At 36.6% G+C, this 22,654-nt stretch overlaps 1 protein-coding gene across 50 annotated transcripts in view; it reads left to right on the top strand.

Moving 5' to 3' along the window:
- The first annotated feature begins 270 nt into the window (after nucleotides 1-270).
- Nucleotides 271-22,654, top strand: part of LOC125330509 (hornerin-like) — a 49,839-nt gene continuing 27,455 nt past the window's right edge. For 6 of the 50 annotated variants that reach the window (XM_048313695.1, XM_048313711.1, XM_048313693.1 and 3 more), the window contains exons 1-29: nucleotides 272-395; nucleotides 3,077-3,272; nucleotides 5,438-5,574; nucleotides 5,869-5,960; nucleotides 7,018-7,126; nucleotides 7,772-7,798; nucleotides 8,151-8,186; nucleotides 8,976-9,020; nucleotides 10,019-10,060; nucleotides 10,220-10,261; nucleotides 10,783-10,821; nucleotides 11,090-11,125; nucleotides 11,777-11,815; nucleotides 12,460-12,477; nucleotides 13,006-13,041; nucleotides 14,469-14,510; nucleotides 15,429-15,458; nucleotides 15,710-15,745; nucleotides 16,103-16,144; nucleotides 16,445-16,474; nucleotides 16,755-16,790; nucleotides 17,999-18,034; nucleotides 18,359-18,400; nucleotides 18,701-18,730; nucleotides 18,982-19,017; nucleotides 19,717-19,746; nucleotides 20,027-20,062; nucleotides 20,449-20,493; nucleotides 21,739-21,771. In XM_048313695.1, the coding sequence (XP_048169652.1) occupies nucleotides 366-395; nucleotides 3,077-3,272; nucleotides 5,438-5,574; nucleotides 5,869-5,960; nucleotides 7,018-7,126; nucleotides 7,772-7,798; nucleotides 8,151-8,186; nucleotides 8,976-9,020; nucleotides 10,019-10,060; nucleotides 10,220-10,261; nucleotides 10,783-10,821; nucleotides 11,090-11,125; nucleotides 11,777-11,815; nucleotides 12,460-12,477; nucleotides 13,006-13,041; nucleotides 14,469-14,510; nucleotides 15,429-15,458; nucleotides 15,710-15,745; nucleotides 16,103-16,144; nucleotides 16,445-16,474; nucleotides 16,755-16,790; nucleotides 17,999-18,034; nucleotides 18,359-18,400; nucleotides 18,701-18,730; nucleotides 18,982-19,017; nucleotides 19,717-19,746; nucleotides 20,027-20,062; nucleotides 20,449-20,493; nucleotides 21,739-21,771 (1,428 nt within the window). In that variant the 5' untranslated portion in view covers nucleotides 272-365. Of the gene's footprint in view, nucleotides 396-3,076; nucleotides 3,273-5,437; nucleotides 5,575-5,868; nucleotides 5,961-7,017; nucleotides 7,127-7,771; nucleotides 7,799-8,150; nucleotides 8,187-8,975; nucleotides 9,021-10,018; nucleotides 10,061-10,219; nucleotides 10,262-10,782; nucleotides 10,822-11,089; nucleotides 11,126-11,776; nucleotides 11,816-12,459; nucleotides 12,478-13,005; nucleotides 13,042-14,468; nucleotides 14,511-15,428; nucleotides 15,459-15,709; nucleotides 15,746-16,102; nucleotides 16,145-16,444; nucleotides 16,475-16,754; nucleotides 16,791-17,998; nucleotides 18,035-18,358; nucleotides 18,401-18,700; nucleotides 18,731-18,981; nucleotides 19,018-19,716; nucleotides 19,747-20,026; nucleotides 20,063-20,448; nucleotides 20,494-21,738; nucleotides 21,772-22,654 lie in introns of all 50 variants that reach the window. The other 44 variants (XM_048313713.1, XM_048313714.1, XM_048313709.1 and 41 more) reach the window with 34 other exon arrangements.

Here is a 22,654-nt window from a genome sequence, read left to right as displayed (position 1 = left end):
ACAGGAATGGTTTATAAAATATTAGTAAGGGTTTTTGGTATAGCATGATTCTTTTGATTTTAGTCAACATACTGGTTTAGGCTACCAGGCTTCAGAAGCCCTGCCTGTGTCAGATGCCTTGGGAAAGGTCAGAGGGGCGTGACTCACCTGTGAGGATTGTGTTGTCACCGCCAGCTCTGGGCAGGACAGTCCCACCTGTGGTGTCCCAATTTCCAGGCCAGATGCACAGTTGGCCCGGATTGGCTGCGCTGGCTCCTGCCTCAGCACGGATTGGCCGAGCCTCCCGCCTCCTCTGTCTCATCTTGCTGGGGCACCCGCGCTGCCCGGCTGCAGCTCCTCTGCTCTGACCACAGAGGGACCCGAGGATGCCCACGCATCAGCACTTGGTCGATAAGGTGTGTTGCTGGGGATGTGGTGGACAGGGTGCACACTAACTGGCGATACTTATTCTCAAAGGCTAAGAATAAGTCTGTGGCTCATCAGGAGTGTCTAGGAGAAGGAGAAAAATACTCATAAAGAATGGAATAGAAAGGGGTATGCAGGAATTAGTCTTAAACTGTTGGCAGGATGGACTTGCAAGGACTGTGTTTTTCAAATTACGGAAAGGTATTTATCATATTAGTTAAATGCTCTATATTTAAAAGCTTTTAAAACAACTTTTGTCTCTATTCAGAAGTTTGCCCAAGGCTTTGGAGGAGCAAACCACCAAAGTGTCTCTTCCTGAGTCCAGTAGACTTTGAACACAGTAGCTAACTAGCACTCAGGGACTTAATTGTTGGCCTAAAGTCATATTAGACTAAATATGGAAGAGGATTCTTAAGGTGGCCACTCAGGTGTTGGAAAGATGAAGGCCATGTAGACCCATAGGGAAAAAGCTTTGAATCTGTGATTAAAAAGTATTAAGAATTTTTCCATCAGATGAAGAAACTGAGGATATAGTTAATTTTTCATAATTATATCCAACTGGAAGTTTGCAAATAACATTTATTTGCCGGAATTCTCTATGATAGTATTTTATAAATATTTACTTTTTGTTTCTTTACATTTTTCGTGGTGAAAAGGTAAAATATGTGATCCAAGGTAACACGACTGCATTGAGTATGTATTGGAACTCGGAGCCCATAGAAGTTTTCTGCTTCAAGTCTGGACTTGGAATTTCTTAAAATGTTAATATCTCTCTTTCTCATCTAAAAGCTAGTTCCAAAAAAAGGCATGATGGGACTCTTAGAATACCTTTTGAACCATTAAATCAGAGAGCTGATACAAAGAGAAGGCATCTCAGCCATGTTTCAACATGTTGTACTTGTATTTCTGGCTCTTTTCTAGCAAGAAAAAGAGGAAAGATTTCAGACTGGCTTTCTTTCATAGCAGAGTGCAGCTCCAGACAATTTTCCAATCCTAGCTAAACTAGGGCTTTGCACTTTGGAATAGAACGTCTAATTAGAAACAGCCTTTTTTTTTCCATCTCTCCATGAGTCAGACAAAGATTTCAACAACACATAGACTGGTTCATATTAAATCACTGTTTACCACATCTGTTGATATAATAGCACCCACATGCTGTATTTAAAACTTAATTAGAGGTGGGCCACGTCAAAATCATCACAAGAGATCGGATAACCGCACCCAGCGTGCTGATACCAAAACATGATGCTTACCAGGATCCATTAAAGTGACACTTTGATGAGGCTTTAGAGAGGTACAGTCTTCATCTGCTTAAAGACATGATAACTTGCATGTATCACTTTCCTGGTTGCTGCTCTGAGTAGTTGTGACACCATGCAAACCTTCATCATCCTACCTGGAAACCTTTCAGCACTTCACAGTCACCTGTTTTATTATTTGTTGACTCAGTGGCTTTTTAAAAAGTTGTTGAAGTTCAGAGTTAAGTACAGGGATGTTTGGAACTGCATATTTTTCCCCTGCTCCCAGATGCTTCTGTTACTTATTTCATTAGCACGTACAAAACCAAATGATCTTTCACTGTCATGCATGAATTAAGATACACAGGTAGATGGTTCAAATTGAACATATCTCTTACCTTGTGTTTGAAATGCGTAAAAAAATCTCACACAAGGCAATCCTCTCACACAAGGCAATCCTGTAGCAGACAGCATGTAAAATAGCATTATTAAATACTTCTGGAAATTTAACTGTTGTATCAGCATTTTTGTAGCTGGAAGAGTGAGTTCTTCATAGGATTTAATGGCCTTTTAAATTATGTAGTGCCACACTTGAATGTTTAGACTTTGAACATGGGGTGTAAAATCTGGTATTAAACACCTGAGAATACTATTGGGAAATGTTTCCTTTCTTTCTTGGAAACAGTTTACCATCAATGTCAATACTACAAGTGAACTATAAAGAAAATACAATTTTTCTTCACAGACAGTCCTGGAGGAATGGACTTCAGTCCTGTCTCTCAGTTATTTTTTTTTAATTTCTGTACTGGCTATAGTTTATTCTTAACCCATAGGAAGCATGCAGTAGTAATTTAGTATTTTTAAATTGTTTAGAAGTTCCAGAGGACTTTGCAGAGGTCTTTTGTTATGTCCTTCAGGAAACAAATATTTTGAAAAACGTTAAGAGTACTCTGAGGCATTTAACTAGATTTCTTGACCATCCCTTGGAAGTGAGAGTAGGGAAAGCAGTCAAAGGAGAGCATGCTAGTCATGGTTATATCTACAGTTTGGGAGAGCAAGGATTACATCTTTGTTCTTGAATAGCCAAGGAGCTGAGCTAGATCTGCCAATGCAACAGTGAGGAACTCTGTTTAAAGACTTCTCTCGTTCTAAGGTGTAATGCAGCAGACATGGCTGTAAATGGACTGCTGGCATGTAACCTGAAAATTTAAACTGCCATTAAATTATAATATTTGGGTCTCTTATTCCACTTTTCTGCAAGTGCATATAAGTACTTTATTTTAATTTTTTTTTCTTCAAAATACATGAATGCAAAGAAAGTACAGCTTTCTGAGCTTGCCTTTTTTCCTGTCCTGGAGAAAAGCAGATCTTTTTCAAAATGGCAACTACTTAAAAGAAGTTACTATGAACTGTACTGTCTTTTTGTTCCACAGATGAGAAGGCACTCCTGCTTTGTTTTTTTGTTCTGTGGAATATTTTTGCCTGGAATCCTTGGTTTTCCACAGACAAATACCTCAATTGATTGCGATTCCCTGTTACCAAACTATGAAGCTGAACCTCAGACATCTGCACCACCATATATTATTGCTGTATCTTTTGATAACTTTGAGCCAGGAAATGAAGTCCAAGGTAAACAATCTGAATGACATAAAATTTTTTTTCGTGTCTTCCAGAATTACCTATCTTCATAAAAATTCCTCCATTTTCCTCTCAGTCTAGATAATTTATTTTTTAACTTCAATCTTGTTCTTGTATATCTGAGATATTATTATTTTTTCTGTTTTATATCTGTATGTACATACTTGTATAACTGAAAATGCATTCTTTCTTTTTTCTTCATCTAATAAATATATATTAACTTTATGCTGTAATTTTTGTGACAAAATTAAAATTAAGTGGGACAGCTGGCCAAACTGGACTAATAATTAGTTGCTCTTTAACTTTGTATTTGAGTATTTGAATCAGACCTCTGCAATACAAAGGGATCCTACTCATTAGTTCTTCACATGGTGTCATCTTACAGGAAAATAAAAATTCAAGACGCAGTATGAGACAACTCAAGAGTGAGACATTTTGAGTCATCCTTCTAAGAGCTGCATCCCAGATTTTATCAAATTGCAGGAGGTGGAGCTGTTGTGGCCTAAACCACCTTTTTATCTTCCTAATCCCAAATTGCTCTCTGGATGGCACACCTTAACAGCCTTGTTTCTCCACACTATGATGCCACCTCATGGTGCTGTCACACTTCAAGTAACTTGTGAATGCTTCTTTTTCTAGCCATTCATGCTAGAAGAAGCGTGGAAGTGGAAGAGAGTTGTGACCTGTCACATGTCTATTGTTGGATCTCAGTAGCTGAAAAAGAGCATTATTCACTAAGTAGTTACTCCCTAGCTGGGATTCTGTTTTACTTTAACCTAGTAGCATGGATGTACTTCCACAGAGAGTTATGTATAGGGAGAAGAATGGAGAAGCCTTAGAGTCCTGCTGCTGCTGCCGTTCTTGGGAAAACATGTGTGAAGAGCTCCTTCAAAGATGGGAGGGCTCTTTAAATATGGATACCTACTTTTAAAATACTATTGACAGAAAAATGGTGGATGGATTTAAGTATATGCAGACTGTTCAGCAAGTTAAATGAGATTTATCATGACAAAAATATTGAATCCCAGATGCTACTAACCTTGCCTTTTATGTCCCTTTTTTCCCCTAACCGTGCCTACTTTTAGCACTACTTTTCTCATGCTCCCAATTGTAAGCAGCCCGTACATGGTCTCAGGGAGCTGCTTTAGGTCCCCTTCCACTGAGTATATTGCAGCTTCACTGTGATATGCCACGTGCTGGCTCCTACAAGTCATCCCTGCTGCATTTAGTCCTGCATTCAAGGGCTCCATGTCATTGCTTCTGCGACACCTGGGGAAAATTAGTGAATTAGGACTGAAAGTTGATGACATTTGGAAGGCTAATTATGCAGGTGTTTGGAAATGCTAAATTATCGAGGTATGATTGGTCTTTGCCTTCACTTTTGTGTCATTCCCAGTTCATCTACACTTGTTTTTAATGTTGACACATGCCTCTGTGCATAAAAAATTATTCTGATTTTGTTTGCCAAAGTCCCTAATAATGGAATTAGCAAAGAAAAGTTATAATAGTTCATAACAAATTTGGTTATGCCTTTTCGAAATTTAATGTCAGTTTTGATACACACGAAGCATGAAACTGCTCTCTTCCATATTTTTTTCAGCTCCTTCAGTAACAAAATTTGAGTAATATTGAGCAGCTTATATTAAGTTTTCATATTTAATGTAGAACATGGAAGCCAAACTGTAGTTTCTCTCTTTGCAGTTACAATACATTAAAAAAAAAAAGTTTCTGCATTTCAGCCTTACATGAAAGCTAATCTTTTCTTTTAAAACAGAGGTAGAAGGAAATGCAATTCTCTTTCTCCTATAGCAATTTTGACTTTGTAGGCCTAACTAGACAGAAAATAAATAACCTTTTGGTCAGCAGGGCCACTGCTTATTTGGTAGAGCAGAATTCCTTTTAAAATTGTTAGTAAATCATAAATTTCATGTTACTTTACACAGAAGTGCCTTTCTAAATTTTTTCCTTTACCTTTATTGGTTTTCTCCTTATAATTAAGAAATGCATTTTTAATGTTTTTTAGAATTGTACAAGGTTTAAAGGAATTACTGCACATACAGTCTTCTGCCTTGGAGTGAAGCAAATTACATGGTAAACATTCAGGCAGTTTTAGCTGTATATGAAACTTAAATTTCTCAAAATACCTCTTTTCACAGTAACTCTAGAAGCACTTGGAGATGCTGGGTTTAAAGGATTTAATCTACAAGCTCGAGAAATAGATGGAGATGTTCCTGTTGGTACTTTTAAAATTACAGATCCAAACACGAAAGGCTTGGAATGTCACAACATGACGGTATGTGTGCAGTCTTTGAAATATTTACTGACGTTTGGGTTTCTTTTAAATAATAGAAGTAGGGATCATTCTTTATACAGCAAAGCTATTTCATCAGTAGAGTTTAAAGAACTGGGCTTTCTCAAGAACTACATATATCCTCTATATGTGATATGAACCTAATGTAGAAATTCCCTAGCTCTTTTTAGAACTACATCAGTGTTTCCTGTTGTAGTAGAGAAAGTTCCTGTAATAATACAGGTAAAAGTCACTTTTGCATCTTATATAATTATATGTATTCCTTTTTAATTGCAGAATTCAGCAGTAAGTCATGCCAACTCAGATGTGAAACAGAAAGTTACAACAACATGGATTGCTCCACAGGATGCTAGAGAGCTTCAATTTATGTAAATAGTTGTTTTTCAATTTTTTTTTGCCTTGAAATTTTAATTCTGTGTTGAGATGGACCTGTGTTGCTATTTCTGATATTCTAGTCTTGCCATCATCATGGGTTTTTTCATAGTTCACCATAATTTCCCACTGTGTTCATTAAGTAATATGATTTCCATTTCAAGATAAAAAGACAAACACTGTCCAACAGATCTTAATATATCTAAATAATTCAATTAAGCACAATACTATTAATGGATCTCTGAGTAACCAGTTTTTACACTTTGACTTCTTTAATTAAAACAGCAACAATATGAATGTAACTTGTTCCCTGAAAAGATGAAGTTCAGGCTCTATTCAGTTCAGGCTCTATTCAGTTATATCTTTTTTTTTTTATTTTTAACAGTGGCAAAATAGTAATTTGATGTAAATTCTTCTAATATAAATTTTAAAATAAATGCATGACCCATGAACTAAATTTTGGAAACAGGAGAAGACTTATTTATCCTGCTTTTAATGCTACTTTTTTTGCAGATCTGAAGCTTATAAAAATTCCACCTACTCTAACAAATGCATGCTTGAAGTATATTGGAAAATATCTAAATATTTGATATATTGTATTGTTTGAAGTGCATATTTATGGTAGGGGCATCTTTGCCTTGCTTCATTAAATCTTGAGAAATACAAAGAATAGGCAAAAAATAAGAAACCACAATTGCTTCCACTCGTTAATGCCATGAGAATCAGCTCACCATCACAGATAAAGATTGTCAGTGTGTGACAATTCTTATGGACATTTGAGCTGAGACTCCTCACTGGAGTCAGTGCTTCTTCAAAGAGTGCCTACACCTCTTCTGCTTGTTCTCAGCATCTGTTTTAGTTATCTTCAAAATTATGTTGGATGATGATATGTCACTATAAGGAAAAGTATTCTGTGCAACTTGTACTGTGTACACTTAACACCAAAACAGAGTAGATATTCTTGGCTGGGGGCAAAGGGGGAGGAGAGCTTATTAGTATTTTATATTAAAATAATGTTATATAAAAATAATTATTATTTTGTTTTCTTTCTAGCGCAACTGTGGTTCAAAATCTAGAGAATTTTTGGGTTGGAATTCAAAGCAAAACTCTCACACCTATACATTCTGTGTCAGTTAATGCGACAGGAAAAAGTAAAAGGAAGGTATGTTTTGAGGCTGTTTGAATGATAGAAATTAATACAGTAATTAAAGTATCTTTGGCTTGATATAAGACATACATTTGTTGTCATTTATTCATTAACTAAGATGGCCAAAGTCATTAGATGTTTTCAATAATTGTAATTTAACTGCCTAATCCACTTACTAAAATGATGAAGAAATAAAGTAAATATAATTTTTCTCCCACAGAAATGAGGACAGTAATAATCTAGTTATCAAAACAATCCATAACTTAAAGCAAAAAAAAAAAAGCAAATTGTTTATAAGGAGAACTGTACTGTACTTCTGATGAACAGTGCTGTTCTCAGCTGCTGCCCTAAACTCTGGGAACTGTTACTGTGTAGCATACTCTTGAAAGGAGTTGGTAAAATTTTTTCTGCCAAGAATTATGCTTATATGAAACATATTAAACATGATTGGCAGCTTAAGTAAAGAAATTCTCCTCAAATCTATTGTATTGGTCTGTAGCAGCACTGATTTATGTGAACTTGTGATCTAATCAAGAATGAACACCTGTCTTTAATCTCTCACTTCACCAGCTGTATTTCCTGTTTCCTATAATAAGCTGCCCTTTTTTTTTTTGCAGTAAATAATTTGGAAATGCTTCCTCTTCTTTTTTTTCCCCACAGCTTATGATAGAATTAGAATGTAACAAGGTAAGAGCAATTTTTCTTTGATTTCCCAGTTTTCAGTTACCTCACTTTTAGAATTCTTGTTCTACTGTTTCACGCTTGTAGCGTGAGGATTATATTATACCATTCAAATTACTGTCCTAGCAATATCACATTTATGCTTTCATTTTTCTATTCAGTTTTGAAGGTACTTTTATTTTGAATTAGTTAACATTAGTTCTCAGATGAGATTGTTAAAATGTGTAATGTATTGTCAGCAGTGAAACACTTGATTTCTTTGCTGGGACCATCAGTGTGAATTCAGTTGATTTCCTGTTTAAAGTAATATTTTTACACCAGTCAATAAACAGTAACTGGAACCTGTACTTTCTTGCAGCGTGGAGGGACTTACTCAACAGGCCGATGCATCATGGTAAATATTCTTTCTCCAAAGATATTGACATGCTGTTAACTGCCCAAGATCTCAAGGCCTAGTCAAAAGTTGCTTCTAGAAATGTCTTTATACCCTTCGTCACTCAATTTAAGTTTTTGTTAGTTTATCTTTGTTGATTAAAAATCCAAAACTGTCTAAAGGGTTGTCACACTTGCTACCATTCCCTTCTGTAGATTCTCTCTAGCTAATCTGATGTAGCTTTGTAATAGAAGTTTTCTTTTTTTCTGTTTTCTCTTTTTATTCTTACTGTTTTCTTGCTGTTCAAGGTCACTTATTTCAACAGCTCTGAAACCTTGCCTTTTGCAAATCATGATCTAGATATAAAATATAGCTATTTGATTTTTTTCCTCTGAAAACTATCACTTGCAGCTCAGTGAAGAAGCCTCTTTTCCTTCTTTGCTTTTTTACAGCAAATATGCTAATTATTGCATAGTCATATCAGTAAAATCTTTCATCTACTTTTTAATGATTGTGATGGTGTAGGTCTCCTCCTCAATGATGGATATCAAGTGTATGAGGTCAGATAAAAAAGGATACAAGCAGCAGAATTATGTTATTTATAACAGCTGGATTGGCACAGTTTTGATTATTTGTCTTGAAAGATCTCTGAAATAATTTTAACAGTATCAGTTTGGTGGAATGAAGTAATAGAAAACTACTTTGTGTGTTCTTTCTCTTCCCACCAAGTAGAACTTTCTTTCCTGAAAATCACTTATATAAAAGTAATTTTTCAGCAAAGTAATAAATACCAATTTGGTTTCTTTACAGGTTGGACCTTCCAGTTCCTCCCAGAACAGCTATTCAGGCAGTCAGGTATGAGCTCTAAATTCCAGCATTTGTATGTTTTCCTTCAGTAACCTTGAATGACTAAAATTCTGTAACTACAGAGTAGTGAGGTGATTTAGTACAGTACTGAAATATCTTCTCTGCTAGTTAACCCAGAAAGGCAGAGTTATTCATCCAGTAAACAGTATGTTTGTACCTGGGCTAAGTTCAACTACCTCCACTCTGCTGAACTCAACAGCTTGTTCCAATCTAATGTCTATATTGCTTTTAACACCAGATTATATATGCAGTTGAAAATTTGGGGATATCACTGTTTAGTTAGCCTTTTAAAACTTCTGGGGTATGTATGTCTGCATTCTCACCAATTTCACTTCATTAATCACAGCAATGTATACTTGGTTTTTAGTTGATTATGTTCACTACCATTAATATACCTATTTTCTCTTTAACTCTTAAATACTTTCTGGTATGTCTCCAGTTTCTTGAACTGAGCTTCTCAAGGATATATTTCTTACTAATTACTAGTTATATTTATTGGTGAATTATCTGGTAATATTCAATTTATTCAATATTTACTACTTGTAACTGGAATTACCAGATACTAAGAAATACAAATTATTTTGATATATATGCTAAAAACTAGTTTTCTTCCCTTTTTTTCATACATAATACATATTCTTTTCTAAGAGTTGAGTTTCTCATCTTGTCATATAGCTACTTAAAGTTATTAATTTTTTATAAAATATGATCCATTCAGTAAAATTTTGAAAGGTTTCATGACCAGTAACAAAGTTGATGGAAGTTATATGAAGTAAAGATCATTATTAATGTGTCATACTAAATTAGAGTTATTACAGGCCACGACAGTGAACTGGTAGCCTCTTTACTTGCTTATCCCTTGGTTGCACATACACGTTGCCAGCTGCACAGTTTTTCATGCCATAAACAGCATGGCATTGGGTTTTTTCTGTCTTCCCCATTTGAGCTTTTTATATGGAGATAATAGAATTCTGTTTTTATTTCAGGGTGGAGTAGTCTACACAATAAGCAAGAGTGGATGTGTCCCTGTAAGCACTACTTTTACGTTTTCTTTTTTGTCCCCTGCATAACTCTATTTATAGTAACTCCTAGCCTTCAATGGCATTATTTAATAAATGTTCATGTGGGAGTCTCTGTTCCAAATAGAAAATAATGATGAGAAATAACTGGTTTATTTTTTGTCTTAGGGAGGTGCTGCTGGTGCATATGGCCTACAAGCCTGCAGAGATGTAAGCTGGTTATAGATGTTTTTACTGATTGTCTCCTACTATGCTTCTTAACTCATCTCCTTACTGCAAATTGCACTTGATTCTTTTCTGTAGAGCTATTGAAGTCTTCCTAAATATATTCAGGAAAATAGTGTTGGCTTAAGGTATTGTTCTGAGATTAAAACCCAAAATTAAAAGATGCTACCTTGTCAGTTCCTCAAAGCCCAAGCATTTATATTTAAGGGTGTATATGTACACATAGGTATACATAAAATCACCTATTATAAACTCTTAATTTGTTACCCTACTAAAATGTCATAATTCTCATTGTGTAATGTTTTTTATCAGTTAAAATAATTGTCTTTGGATTTTGCATATTGAGCAATATTATTTGGGAATTTTTAAAACATTTGCATATTAAGTCTTTGATTAGTAGACAAATTTTTATTGTCAATCTCATTTATTTCATTTGTACTTGAAAACAGGTTAATAATTAGCAAAGTATTGTATAAATAAATATTTGATTTATGTTTTTATTTCAGAGTGCATCCTTATCCGGCAGTGGTCTTACTTATGGCCAGGTAACTGTGTTTTCCAACATGTTTTTAGCTCCCTAAGGTATTCAAAAGCTAAGCCTTTGTGCCCAAATTTACCAAACAATAATTAAATTTGTGGAAGGGGATAAAGGCAAACTCTCTTCAAATGTTTTAGTAATGATCATATCTGGAAATAACTTCAGCAGATGAGTTGAATATTTGGTGTATGTTGCTATATCCATTTTTTTAGAAGTTACTTCTCTTTTTGCCATACATTTACCTAAGCAACAAATGGATTCTGTATTTTTTACAGTCTGTCCCTTCAAGCAGTTCAGATTCCAGTAAGAAGGTAAGCACTCCTTTTCAAGGCGAAAAGAATTGTTACAGTTATAACTTGGCCTGACTCCTGTTATTTCAGTCAAGACTTTCCAAGGTTTTAACCCAGATTGATTAATATGATTTGATTTGGTTTGGTTCTTAGAGATGGGCAGAGCTTCTAATGAGAAAATATTAACACCTAAGCAGAAGATACAGTTACTGCATTTGGCTTATTTTTTTTTTTAATTAACTCAATATCAAGGGGCTTTTTAGCATAACACTGAATAAAGACAGAATAAATTGATCTTCTAGTTTGGGGTGGGAAGTTGAAGATCAAAAAGGGCACACAGTACAGGCCAGGGGATATGGTACAAGACACGAAATCCTCCTTCTGCCTCTACAGCTGAGGCATTGTGTGGTTTGGGGCAAATCTTTTCTCTTCTTATACTCTTGTGTAAACCATGTGTATATATATATTTATGTGTGTGTGTGTATATATAATTCTTTTCTTGGTAATGTGAATGAATTTTTTAAATAAAAATAATATTTTATAAAAGGGATCTTCCATAGCATTATTATCAGAGTTTGTAAATTTACAGATTTCAGTATTCTTCACTTTTCTAACATATTTAACAATTTAATCTCTGTGGTGAGTAAAGAGATTTTTCTGGTTTCTCTATAGGTCGTGGTCGTTGCCAACAGCAACCCTTTTCCACCTGTGGTAAGCAGTTTTTTCTCTACAATACACATTTTCTCTACAAATAATTTTGACTCAAAAAGACTTTCAAATATCTACATTTTTAATTTTTCGGAAATATCCCTGGAGAAAATTCTTTGGCAGGCAGGATTTACCCTATGTGTATAGTTATCTTCAGGGAAGGCCTGTTGTAAGATAGGTACAAATCTCATGGTTCTGTGGTTGCTGTTAGTTCTTGCAGAGATAATGGATTAGCTGTAGACACCAGGTCTCTCAAAGTATGCAAACTCTGTGTTCCTGAATAGTTTTGATTTTCTGTTTCTACTGCAATTTTCTTTTGAAAATTCACTTCGATTCTCATTTTTAAATGATTACATTCTACTCTGCTTACTTGGAACTAAAAGTAAGTTTAGCCTTCAGGTGCTTAAAGTGAGTTTTTATAACGTAATATTTTATAGATGTTTAATTTCTAATAGAACATGTTGTTCTTACATGAATAAAGGTTAAGATGCATTTGCTCTATGCCATCCTTTTTATATCATTCTTTCACATTCCATTGTGTATTGCATCTGAAATATAAGGGCCCTTTTTCCCTTTCTCTGCTGCAATATTCTGTTTGGGCAAGCCCTTGTACAAAATAATTAAATATATTTCTGTTTCATTTGCAGCGTCACACCTTCCCTCAGGTACGCTTACTTTTTTCTTGTGATTCCTATAGTATTATTATAGTTCTTATGGGATCAAACCAGTTGTCTCAGGATGGTGTGTGCCACGCTTCTACATTTGTCCCTCATGCCCCAGAATTCAGCAAACAAATGACTGGAAGAGGAAATGGATTTGTATGTGTTGATGTATGTCCAGTGGCAGTGAGACAGGTTGGAGGGATGATGATGTCTTAGCTTCCCTCCCCACATTTGGAAAAGCCAAGCTGACTGGTAGTGCAGAAAGGTGGTGCACATAACCTGTGCTCTGCTGCTCTCCACAGAAGATTTAAGAGTAGAAAATTACTTAGTCTGCCTCCCCAGACTTTCAGAGTTGAGAATAACCTAGTTGAATGCTGGGTGTTAAGAACTGATGCACAATACGTAACACATATGACCTTTCCCTTTATTCTCACAAACTAAATTGTTCAACTTAGTATTTTCTGTTTAAGTGCATTACTTTTAAACAAGACAATTAAATTATGTTTCTTTGTTTCTGGATTTTTTTTTCAGAGTTTGGGAAGCTCTGCTACAAGAATCATAGTACAGGTAGACATTTTTTCGCCATTATACTTGAGTTTTAAATGAAGCTTTGTCTTGATAAACTAATAATTTGTCTCTTAGGGAACATTTGTGGGTATGTGGATAGCTTAGAGATATCTTAGATGTCCACGAACTACAGTGGTGGAGTAGGGCATGTCTGTAATTACAGCAAAGGGGATATCTTAGCTGGTTGCTGATTAAAGACCATTGCAGCTGTTTTTGACACTTAAAAAATCTGAAAACCTCTGTATGCAAATTCCATAGTGCTTTCAAAATTGGCAAAAGTTGACCATCTTGGTCTGCTCAGGAAGGAGGATGGAATTCTAGAACTAAAGCTTGAATGTTAGTCAATATCAAATTAAATATAAATCACAACCTGCACAGTTCCATTTTCATTTAAAGTGTTTGTTTTTTTAATGGAAACAGCCAGTTCAGAATTACGTTTTTAAAATCCCACAGTTAATGCTTAGGTGAACTGTATTTGTAATGTTGCTTCTTGATAACCAGGCACTTGGAAAGTTGATTACAATCCAATCTCATTAAGAGCATGCTCATAAAGTATTATGAATATCATTCAGGCATATTTTTCTGGGTTCTTTGCAATTTAGCACGTTTAGCATGTATCCCACTCTTAATGGCTAGCCAGTCCACTAGATGCTAGTCCATTAGACTACAACAACAAATTCTCACTTTCATCAAAAGATCAGTAGCAGGTTACCCCAGCTGAAATTAGTCTTTTGGAAATCATCACTTTCAAAATACATAGCATTATTTTCTTCCCTGGCTAGTGATGAATGCTGGCAAAGAAAGGAATCAGATTTCCTCGTTATTTAATTTATGACTTTAAATGTACAGTGTTTTGGTTGCACAGGTTAACTGTTTTCATTGTGTAGATATAAAAATCATTTTATTCCTCTCATAATCCACATAATTCGTGGGAATCAAAATATTTTCTGCAGTGACTTTCCTTAGATTAAATTGTAACTGTGGCTTTTTCAATTTTTGTTTTGTCAAAGACTTTGTCAACAGTTTGTTGTACCTATTCATGAAAAAATACCAGTCATAATATGAAGACAAAGTTTAAAGGCAATGAGTTTAAAGGCAATATGTGTCGTACATTTGAAGGGCAGAATTATTTTAACTCACTTCAAATACCACAATATTACACCAAGATGTATTATACAATTAATTTTCATTAAGAAAATGATAAGAAGAGATATATATATACTTTTAACACTTTATTTCTGTAGCATCTTTATATACATCTTATAGCACATGGAGATGGCATAAAGTATGAAAAGGTGTAATGAACTCTTTGTGGCTTTCAAACTGTCTAGTAGATAGAGGGACAGAGCTGCTCCTTGAAATGGCTTAGTGCATAAGCAATTTCTCTTAAAATTAAGTAACCTGTTGTTGTTGTTGTTCATGTGTAGAGTGGACAAAAACAGCAAACCAGCAGCAGTACTTATGTTCAGGTAAGTGAACTTAAAAAGTATTATAAATATTCCTGTAGACTTCACTAAAACAGGGCCATCACAACTTAGAAACCATTTTCTGCATTTAAAAATGGATTTCATAGGTGCGGGTATTTCTATTTCCCTGGCTTTTGTTCATAAAAATACCATCTGATGTTGGTGTTCAACTGTTTTTGTTTGTGATGCTCACAAAAGTATTTCTGTGTGTGATGGGTTGACATGAAATGAGTGTATTCCACTCAGAGCATAAAGGTCATGGCCCTGAGAGGAAGTGATTCTAGGCTCACACTGCACCATCAGCCCCAGACTGATAGATTCAGATCCCTTGCATATTAGACCTCGAATTCCAAAAGTTGTAAAGGGTAGTTGCTTAGCCATATCAAGAATGATGAAAAATCATAATTGTGGAACTATGTGCAATGTCTTCCAGGATTGCTTAAAGCTACTTGTGTGAAAAACAGTGTGTGAATTTAACAAATACTCAAATAATGGTGTCATAGATTATTGCAAACTAAAACTTGAGAATATTCATAGTATGAACTCAAGTATGAAGTGTGAAGCCAGTCTCTAAGTGTTTCTCCTCTTGGGGGTTGGGGTTAGGAAGGATGCAAAAGTCTGTCAATATTCTCTATAGCACTACATGCAACCAGAAAAATGTTTCAAAAGGGTAGGTATGACTTTTAGGGATCAAGGCCACAGGAAGCCCACTGCTCTATATCACAAATATTCAATACGCACAATGTTGGCATTCATGGCTTCTGATGAGAATAGGACAATGTATTGCAGAGATGTTAGCATACTGCTCTGTCTACTTTGTGCTTTTAGGGAATCCCACATGCAGCTGTTACTTCCATAAACATCATGCTCTTTTAAAAAGCCTCCTTGTCAAGGTGGTAATTATTTTCTCTTTATTTAAAGGGTTCCCAAGGCAGCCAGTCCTATAGTCAGGTGAGACTTTTTGCTGAAATGTATTCAGCTTTTCTGCAGGAGCTTGTAAATGGACTTCAGGGCATGGGCCATTTTTTACCTTCTTGATGTTTCCTAGTAGTCCTTGATTTTGGTTTGTACCACTGAAATACCATGTGAGGGAAGAAAAGAACATAGTGCAGAGGAACTTTAGGTGGAAATGGACTTTTCTGCTGCAGCTGTGCTAAGATGCTACAGCTTTGTTTACAAATGACTTCTTGCCTTTCTTACAGGGCTACAGACCTCAAAGTGGCAGTTCCTACAGCCAGGTACGCATCAGTAATTTAGCATTTGAGAATATTTTAGCTGTATTTTAGTCATATAGCATTTGAGAAATGGAGCACTGTGGCACTGTAGAGGCACTGGGCAATCCCTCAGATTTTGAACTTTAATGGACATTTTCTCTGAAACTGTCTATTGTCACACTCAACATTTATGCATGTGCTACTTATTGATCTGGAATGCCAGTGTGTGAAATCATCACACGCAGCATCCTCATGAGTGCCAGGAGATGTCTGGCTCTTCATACTGCCCTGTGTGGCTTTAGGGTGTAGGTGCTGGCTGTTGCTAATGCAGGCTGGCTCCCTTACTGAAAGGGAAGTAACCAAATGGTGTCCTTGTCTTAGGGTGGACCAGGTTTTTCGGGCAGCAGCAGTTCCTATGGCCAGGTAAGCAAACTGGCTGTTCTGCAGAAAGTTCTTTACTGACCTTTCTGTGACTGACACGACTGGCACACTTTGGAAGTGATGTTTCCCTTGGCATTCTGTGTCTCAATTTGGGCTGTGGCTTCTGCTAAGAATAGGACAACGTGCTGCACAGAGGCACAGCTGTTAGCATTCTGCTCTGTGTCTTTTGGCACAGGAAGAATGTTTCAGGGAATCCCACATGCAGCTGTTAGTTCCATAAACATTATGCTCTGTAAAGAAGCCTCCTTGTCAAGGTGGTAATTATTTTCTCTTTATTTAAAGGGTTCCCAAGGCAGCCAGTCCTATGGCCAGGTGAGACTTCATTGCTGAAATGTGTTGAGCCTTTCTGTTGGAGCCTGTCTTGTAAATGGGCTTTGGGGCATGGGTGGGCTTTTTTCCTTCTTGGTGCTTCTGAGTGGTCCTTGATTTGGTTTGTACCACTAAAACACCATGAGGGAAAAAATAACATAGTAGAGAGGAACCCTTAATGGAAATGTGCTTTTCTCTCTGGCATTCTGTGATTCTGTTTCAGCTGTGCTAGGACTGCACTTACACAGCTCTGTTTACAAGTGACTCCTTGCCTTTCTTACAGGGCTACCAGCCTCAAGGTGGCAGCTCCTATGGACAGGTAAATGTCAGTTGGAATAGAACAATTGAGAAAGTGTAGGTCATTGTCCTGAAAAGTTAGCAGATTTTAAAATAATTTTTTTCAATTCACACTGAATTCTTAACCAATATATCTCTGACTCCATTTCAAATGTTTTGTTGTGAACATGACCATTGTGTTTTTCGTGGATAGATACAGGAATCCTAGATTACTGCTGCTGTCTTACCTTTTCCATGGGTTTGGAACTTTATAAATTTATGGTAGAAATAGTCTATTTGATGCTGTTCCCATTCCAGTTGATGGTATAATACAAATTTATAGTCAGTTCTTGCTGCCTCCTTTGCTCTCAGCAGAGAAGTAGTGTTGAGGAGTAAAGAACATTGGGTCAGGTTCTCAGCTGAATGAATATTTGGTGTTGCAGCCTGCAACTGATGAATTTTTACCTCCCTTCACAGTTTTTATGTAAATTGAAGCAGCCCTAACATAGCTATGAATTTTGTCAAGATCTCTATGTCAGATAGCAAAGATAGACATGATACTTCAAATACTTTTTGGTAATCCCTATCTTCTTAAGTCTCCCAGGCAGCTGTGGCACAGGTCTGCATGTACATGAAACAACTGCACTTTTTTGAGATTATATTGAAGGCAGATTGCAACAGCAAATTATAACCACAGTAACTTTATATTACTGAGAAATTTTTTTAAGTACAGTCATCCTTGGCTAATTCATTTGACCTGCTACTTTGAGTTGCATTGTTTTGTTTCCATTTTATGAACCTATATTTTTTCTAAGATTCTTTCCTAATTTTTAAAAATTATTTTTCACCCTAATTTTCCCTCAGAGGAAGGGAATTATGCAATTGGGGCCAATGGAAAATACAAATATATGAAATCAATATTCACCTAGTATTCAGCATTAGCCATCTAAGCCCAGTGTCTGAAAAATAAAGGAAAAATAAACATAGTAAGAAATGTTGTGTCCCCTCCTGGAAAACCCTCATAGGATTAGAGTACTGTCTGAGACAGATGTAAAACTACTCTATGATTGTCATTCAATAAACGGGGTGATCACCTATTCCTCCAGAATAGAAAATATCAAAATAACTCTAGTTTAGCCATACAGTCTGTACATTCTCTCTTATTCTGCTTTCTTACCCCACAAAGAGACGTTAGAAAGTCATCTGCTTCACAAATACAGTAACTATGTATCAATAATTAATTTCATACAGGGCTACCAGCCTCAAGGTGGCAGTTCCTACAGCCAGGTAAGCATCAGTCAGTCATCAGTCAGAATATAGCATTTCAGAAATGGCACTGTAGAGGCACTGAGCAATCCCTCAGATTTTGAACTTTAATGGACATTTTCTCTGAAACTGTCTATTGTCACACTCAATATTTATGCATGTGCTACTTATTGATCTGGAATGCCAGTGTGTGAAATCATCACACGCAGCATCCTCATGAGTGCCAGGAGATGTCTGGCTCTTCATACTGCCCTGTGTGGCTTTAGGGTGTAGGTGCTGGCTGTTGCTAATGCAGGCTGGCTCCCTTACTGAAAGGGAAGTAACCAAATGGTGTCCTTGCCTTAGGGTGGACCAGGTTTTTCAGGCAGCAGCAGTTCCTATGGCCAGGTAAGCAAACTGGCTGTTCTGCAGAAAGTTCTTTACTGACCTTTCTGTGACTGACACGACTGGCACACTTTGGAAGTGATGTTTCCCTTGGCATTCTGTGTCTCAATTTGGGCTGTGGCTTCTGCTAAGAATAGGACAACGTGCTGCACAGAGGCACAGCTGTTAGCATTCTGCTCTGTGTCTTTTGGCACAGGAAGAATGTTTCAGGGAATCCCACATGCAGCTGTTAGTTCCATAAACATTATGCTCTGTAAAGAAGCCTCCTTGTCAAGGTGGTAATTATTTTCTCTTTATTTAAAGGGTTCCCAAGGCAGCCAGTCCTATAGTCAGGTGAGACTTTTTGCTGAAATGTATTCAGCTTTTCTGCAGGAGCTTGTAAATGGACTTCAGGGCATGGGCCATTTTTTACCTTCTTGATGTTTCCTAGTAGTCCTTGATTTTGGTTTGTACCACTGAAATACCATGTGAGGGAAGAAAAGAACATAGTGCAGAGGAACTTTAGGTGGAAATGGACTTTTCTGCTGCAGCTGTGCTAAGATGCTACAGCTTTGTTTACAAATGACTTCTTGCCTTTCTTACAGGGCTACAGACCTCAAAGTGGCAGTTCCTACAGCCAGGTACGCATCAGTAATTTAGCATTTGAGAATATTTTAGCTGTATTTTAGTCATATAGCATTTGAGAAATGGAGCACTGTGGCACTGTAGAGGCACTGGGCAATCCCTCAGATTTTGAACTTTAATGGACCTTTTCTCTGAAACTGTCTATTGTCACACTCAACATTTATGCATGTGCTACTTATTGATCTGGAATGCCAGTGTGTGAAATCATCACACGCAGCATCCTCATGAGTGCCAGGAGATGTCTGGCTCTTCATACTGCCCTGTGTGGCCTTAGGGTGTAGGTGCTGGCTGTTGCTAATGCAGGCTGGCTCCCTTACTGAAAGGGAAGTAACCAAATGGTGTCCTTGCCTTAGGGTGGACCAGGTTTTTCAGGCAGCAGCAGTTCCTATGGCCAGGTAAGCAAACTGGCTGTTCTGCAGAAAGTTCTTTACTGACCTTTCTGTGACTGACACGACTGGCACACTTTGGAAGTGATGTTTCCCTTGGCATTCTGTGTCTCAATTTGGGCTGTGGCTTCTGCTAAGAATAGGACAACGTGCTGCACAGAGGCACAGCTGTTAGCGTTCTGCTCTGTGTCTTTTGGCACAGGAAGAATGTTTCAGGGAATCCCACATGCAGCTGTTAGTTCCATAAACATTATGCTCTGTAAAGAAGCCTCCTTGTCAAGGTGGTAATTATTTTCTCTTTATTTAAAGGGTTCCCAAGGCAGCCAGTCCTATGGCCAGGTGAGACTTCATTGCTGAAATGTGTTGAGCCTTTCTGTTGGAGCCTGTCTTGTAAATGGGCTTTGGGGCATGGGTGGGCTTTTTTCCTTCTTGGTGCTTCTGAGTGGTCCTTGATTTGGTTTGTACCACTAAAACACCATGAGGGAAAAAATAACATAGTAGAGAGGAACCCTTAATGGAAATGTGCTTTTCTCTCTGGCATTCTGTGATTCTGTTTCAGCTGTGCTAGGACTGCACTTACACAGCTCTGTTTACAAGTGACTCCTTGCCTTTCTTACAGGGCTACCAGCCTCAAGGTGGCAGCTCCTATGGACAGGTAAGCATCAGTCAGTCACTGGTCATTATACAGCATGTATGTGGTGTTCCCATATATGTATTGAGAATTCTGTTGTTTCTTACTTGAAATAATACAGTAAGTACTCTTTAGAATTAAGTCTCATGAACTTTTTTCATATGGCTCTGGCAATAGGCTCACTGAAGCAGCACTTTCCCCTGTAGAAAGGAGTGCATGCAGGTTTCAGCTTTCTGATGCACTTCAGTATTCAACATACTCAGTACTTTACCAGATAATTCACAGTAGGATGTAGTTGGTCTTCTACCTTGGAAGCAACTTGGCAGTTAAAGCCCTTGAAAATTTATATCTGTGTTTGAAATGGAGAATAGGAATATTTGGATCATGAGCTGCTCTTTTTCTTTCCCAAGCAGGGTGGATCTGCTTCTTATGGTGGCAGCAGTGGTTGTGGACAAGTAAGACTTTTTTCTCCAAACTATTTGAAAACTATACCCAGCTTTCTTTGCAATAGTAGCATGTTTTTAATAATTTATAATGTTTGTTAGTTTGAAATCTGTTGCTTTCATTGTTACATGGACTTATCTAGCACAGAGGTCAAGAAAGGCTGATATTGTTGGCCCTTGTAACCAATATGAAGTGGCTGCTCCCATTTAGAATTACACATGGAAGACAAACAAGTGATTAATCTGTCTACTTAATAAGTATATAAAATCTTTGCTTGGGAATTTTTGGATGTTACTCCATTTATTTCCTATAGAAAATGATAGGAATAGAGAGTGGCTCAAATGGAATAAGAATTAAATTAGTAGTTTTCATCCTGGTTCTATTTCAGCTTGTGTATGTCTGCAATGGTGTAAAGACACTGTCTTTGATTATGAGATCCCAGGTGAAAGGATCATGGCTGAGGCCAATAGTAAACCTATGTTTAAATAAATATATTGAGGAAAGCAACCAGAATGAAAGATAAGTATAAATACAGACATTTTTAGCAGTACTTAGCAGAAATATTAGGATTGATAGAAGTTAGGCATGAATGAAAATGCATGTGAAAGCATCATAAGGAGCATTACAACAAGGACACAGTTACCAGCAATGACACTGATAAACACTGAAGAACGGATTATTTCCACCAAGCTGTGTCATGGGTTGAGTTATCAAGAGAAGACCTGTGCTGTAATAAGGGGAGGGTGACAGCCAAGGCAGAACTCTTTCTGTGTACTGTTCCTCATCCTGTCATCACAAGATATACCCAAAACGGGTAAATGAATGGCTCTGAGCAGAAGCCTTGCCTAAAATGCATGGTGGGTGAATCTAGCAAGAGATTGATGGTCACATTTAGATAGATGGTTACCCAACAGTAACAGTTGCTTCCAAAAAATCCCACCAACAGTTCATCTTTGCCAATCAACAGGAACTAGGATGGTACAGAGAGACATCAATTACCAACCTACCTCTTTCATTGTGGCTCACAAGTAGTCCTTTGATCATCTGTGTGCATGTGTCTTGATTCTTGTATGGGAGTATGAGAGTGGCAGAGGGTAAAGCCACACACTTAAAGGGTTAAATAAAATTTAACTCACCCTCTGTAAAGTTATATGTTGAGTTTTGTTACATTAATTCACACATAAGAAATTTTGAGAAAACTAATTACTTTGCAAGAAAAATGGCATTTACTTTTTTGTTTGTTTGGTTTTTGACAGGGTGTTTCATATGATAGCAATCCCTGCCACCAGGTAAATGGTCTTTCTCCTCGTATTTTAAGATGCATCCACAATTAGTTTTGACACTAACTCAATTAGTCCCAAATTCAGATTCATATTGCACAAATCCATGTAATCTTACAAATTTTGAGATTAGAACTGACTATCTTCCTATACACAGAAGTATCACAGGGGCTTTGGAGTCTTTCTTGCCCCTTTTTTCCTAGTGTTATGTCTGTGAAACATCTAAATCATTAGGACATTAAGGCCAGATACTGGAAAGAAGAAGTCTGCTGCACAGTTCCTTAACTGGCATGACTTAAATCAGGGCTGGAACTCGCCAGCCTCTCTTTTCCTATCAAAAGCCAAAAAATATTTTAGGACTGCCACTTGAGGTTCCTGAAACAAACTGGTTTAACAATTCACTGTTTTTGCAGTGAATTATAGACAGCTACATGTGTATTTGTTACAAATTCAAGTGTTGGAGCTCTACAGACCACTATTTTAAAAGATGTCAACTATGTTTAAAGAAGTCATCCCTGTGATGTTAAAAATTAGGAAGAAAGCAGCAATAGATGATTTCTTTTTTGTTCACAACATTTCTTTTGATTCTTACTGAGTTTTCACAAGAAACAGAAAAATTGGATAGATTCATTGTTTCAATAAATACTGTGTTTTAGCAATATAAATATATACTATATTTATAAATGTGCAAACAACTTAGATGTTGCTTCAATATATAGTTATTATGTGGTACAATATATACAATGCACTGTATATAACTTAGAACTTGATAGAATTATATATTAAATAGGTATATATTTTATAATAGCTTTTAATATTTTTAAGAGGACCTATTTCTTTTTAAGAAAAAAGAAAATGCTTAAATTTTGTTCTAAAATCTTCTAGAACATTG

The sequence above is a fragment of the Corvus hawaiiensis genome, chromosome 9, assembly GCF_020740725.1.
Source record: "Corvus hawaiiensis isolate bCorHaw1 chromosome 9, bCorHaw1.pri.cur, whole genome shotgun sequence".
NCBI lineage: Eukaryota > Metazoa > Chordata > Aves > Passeriformes > Corvidae > Corvus > Corvus hawaiiensis.
Note: the sequence above shows the minus strand (reverse complement) of the source record. Positions and strands in the feature narration are given on the sequence as shown.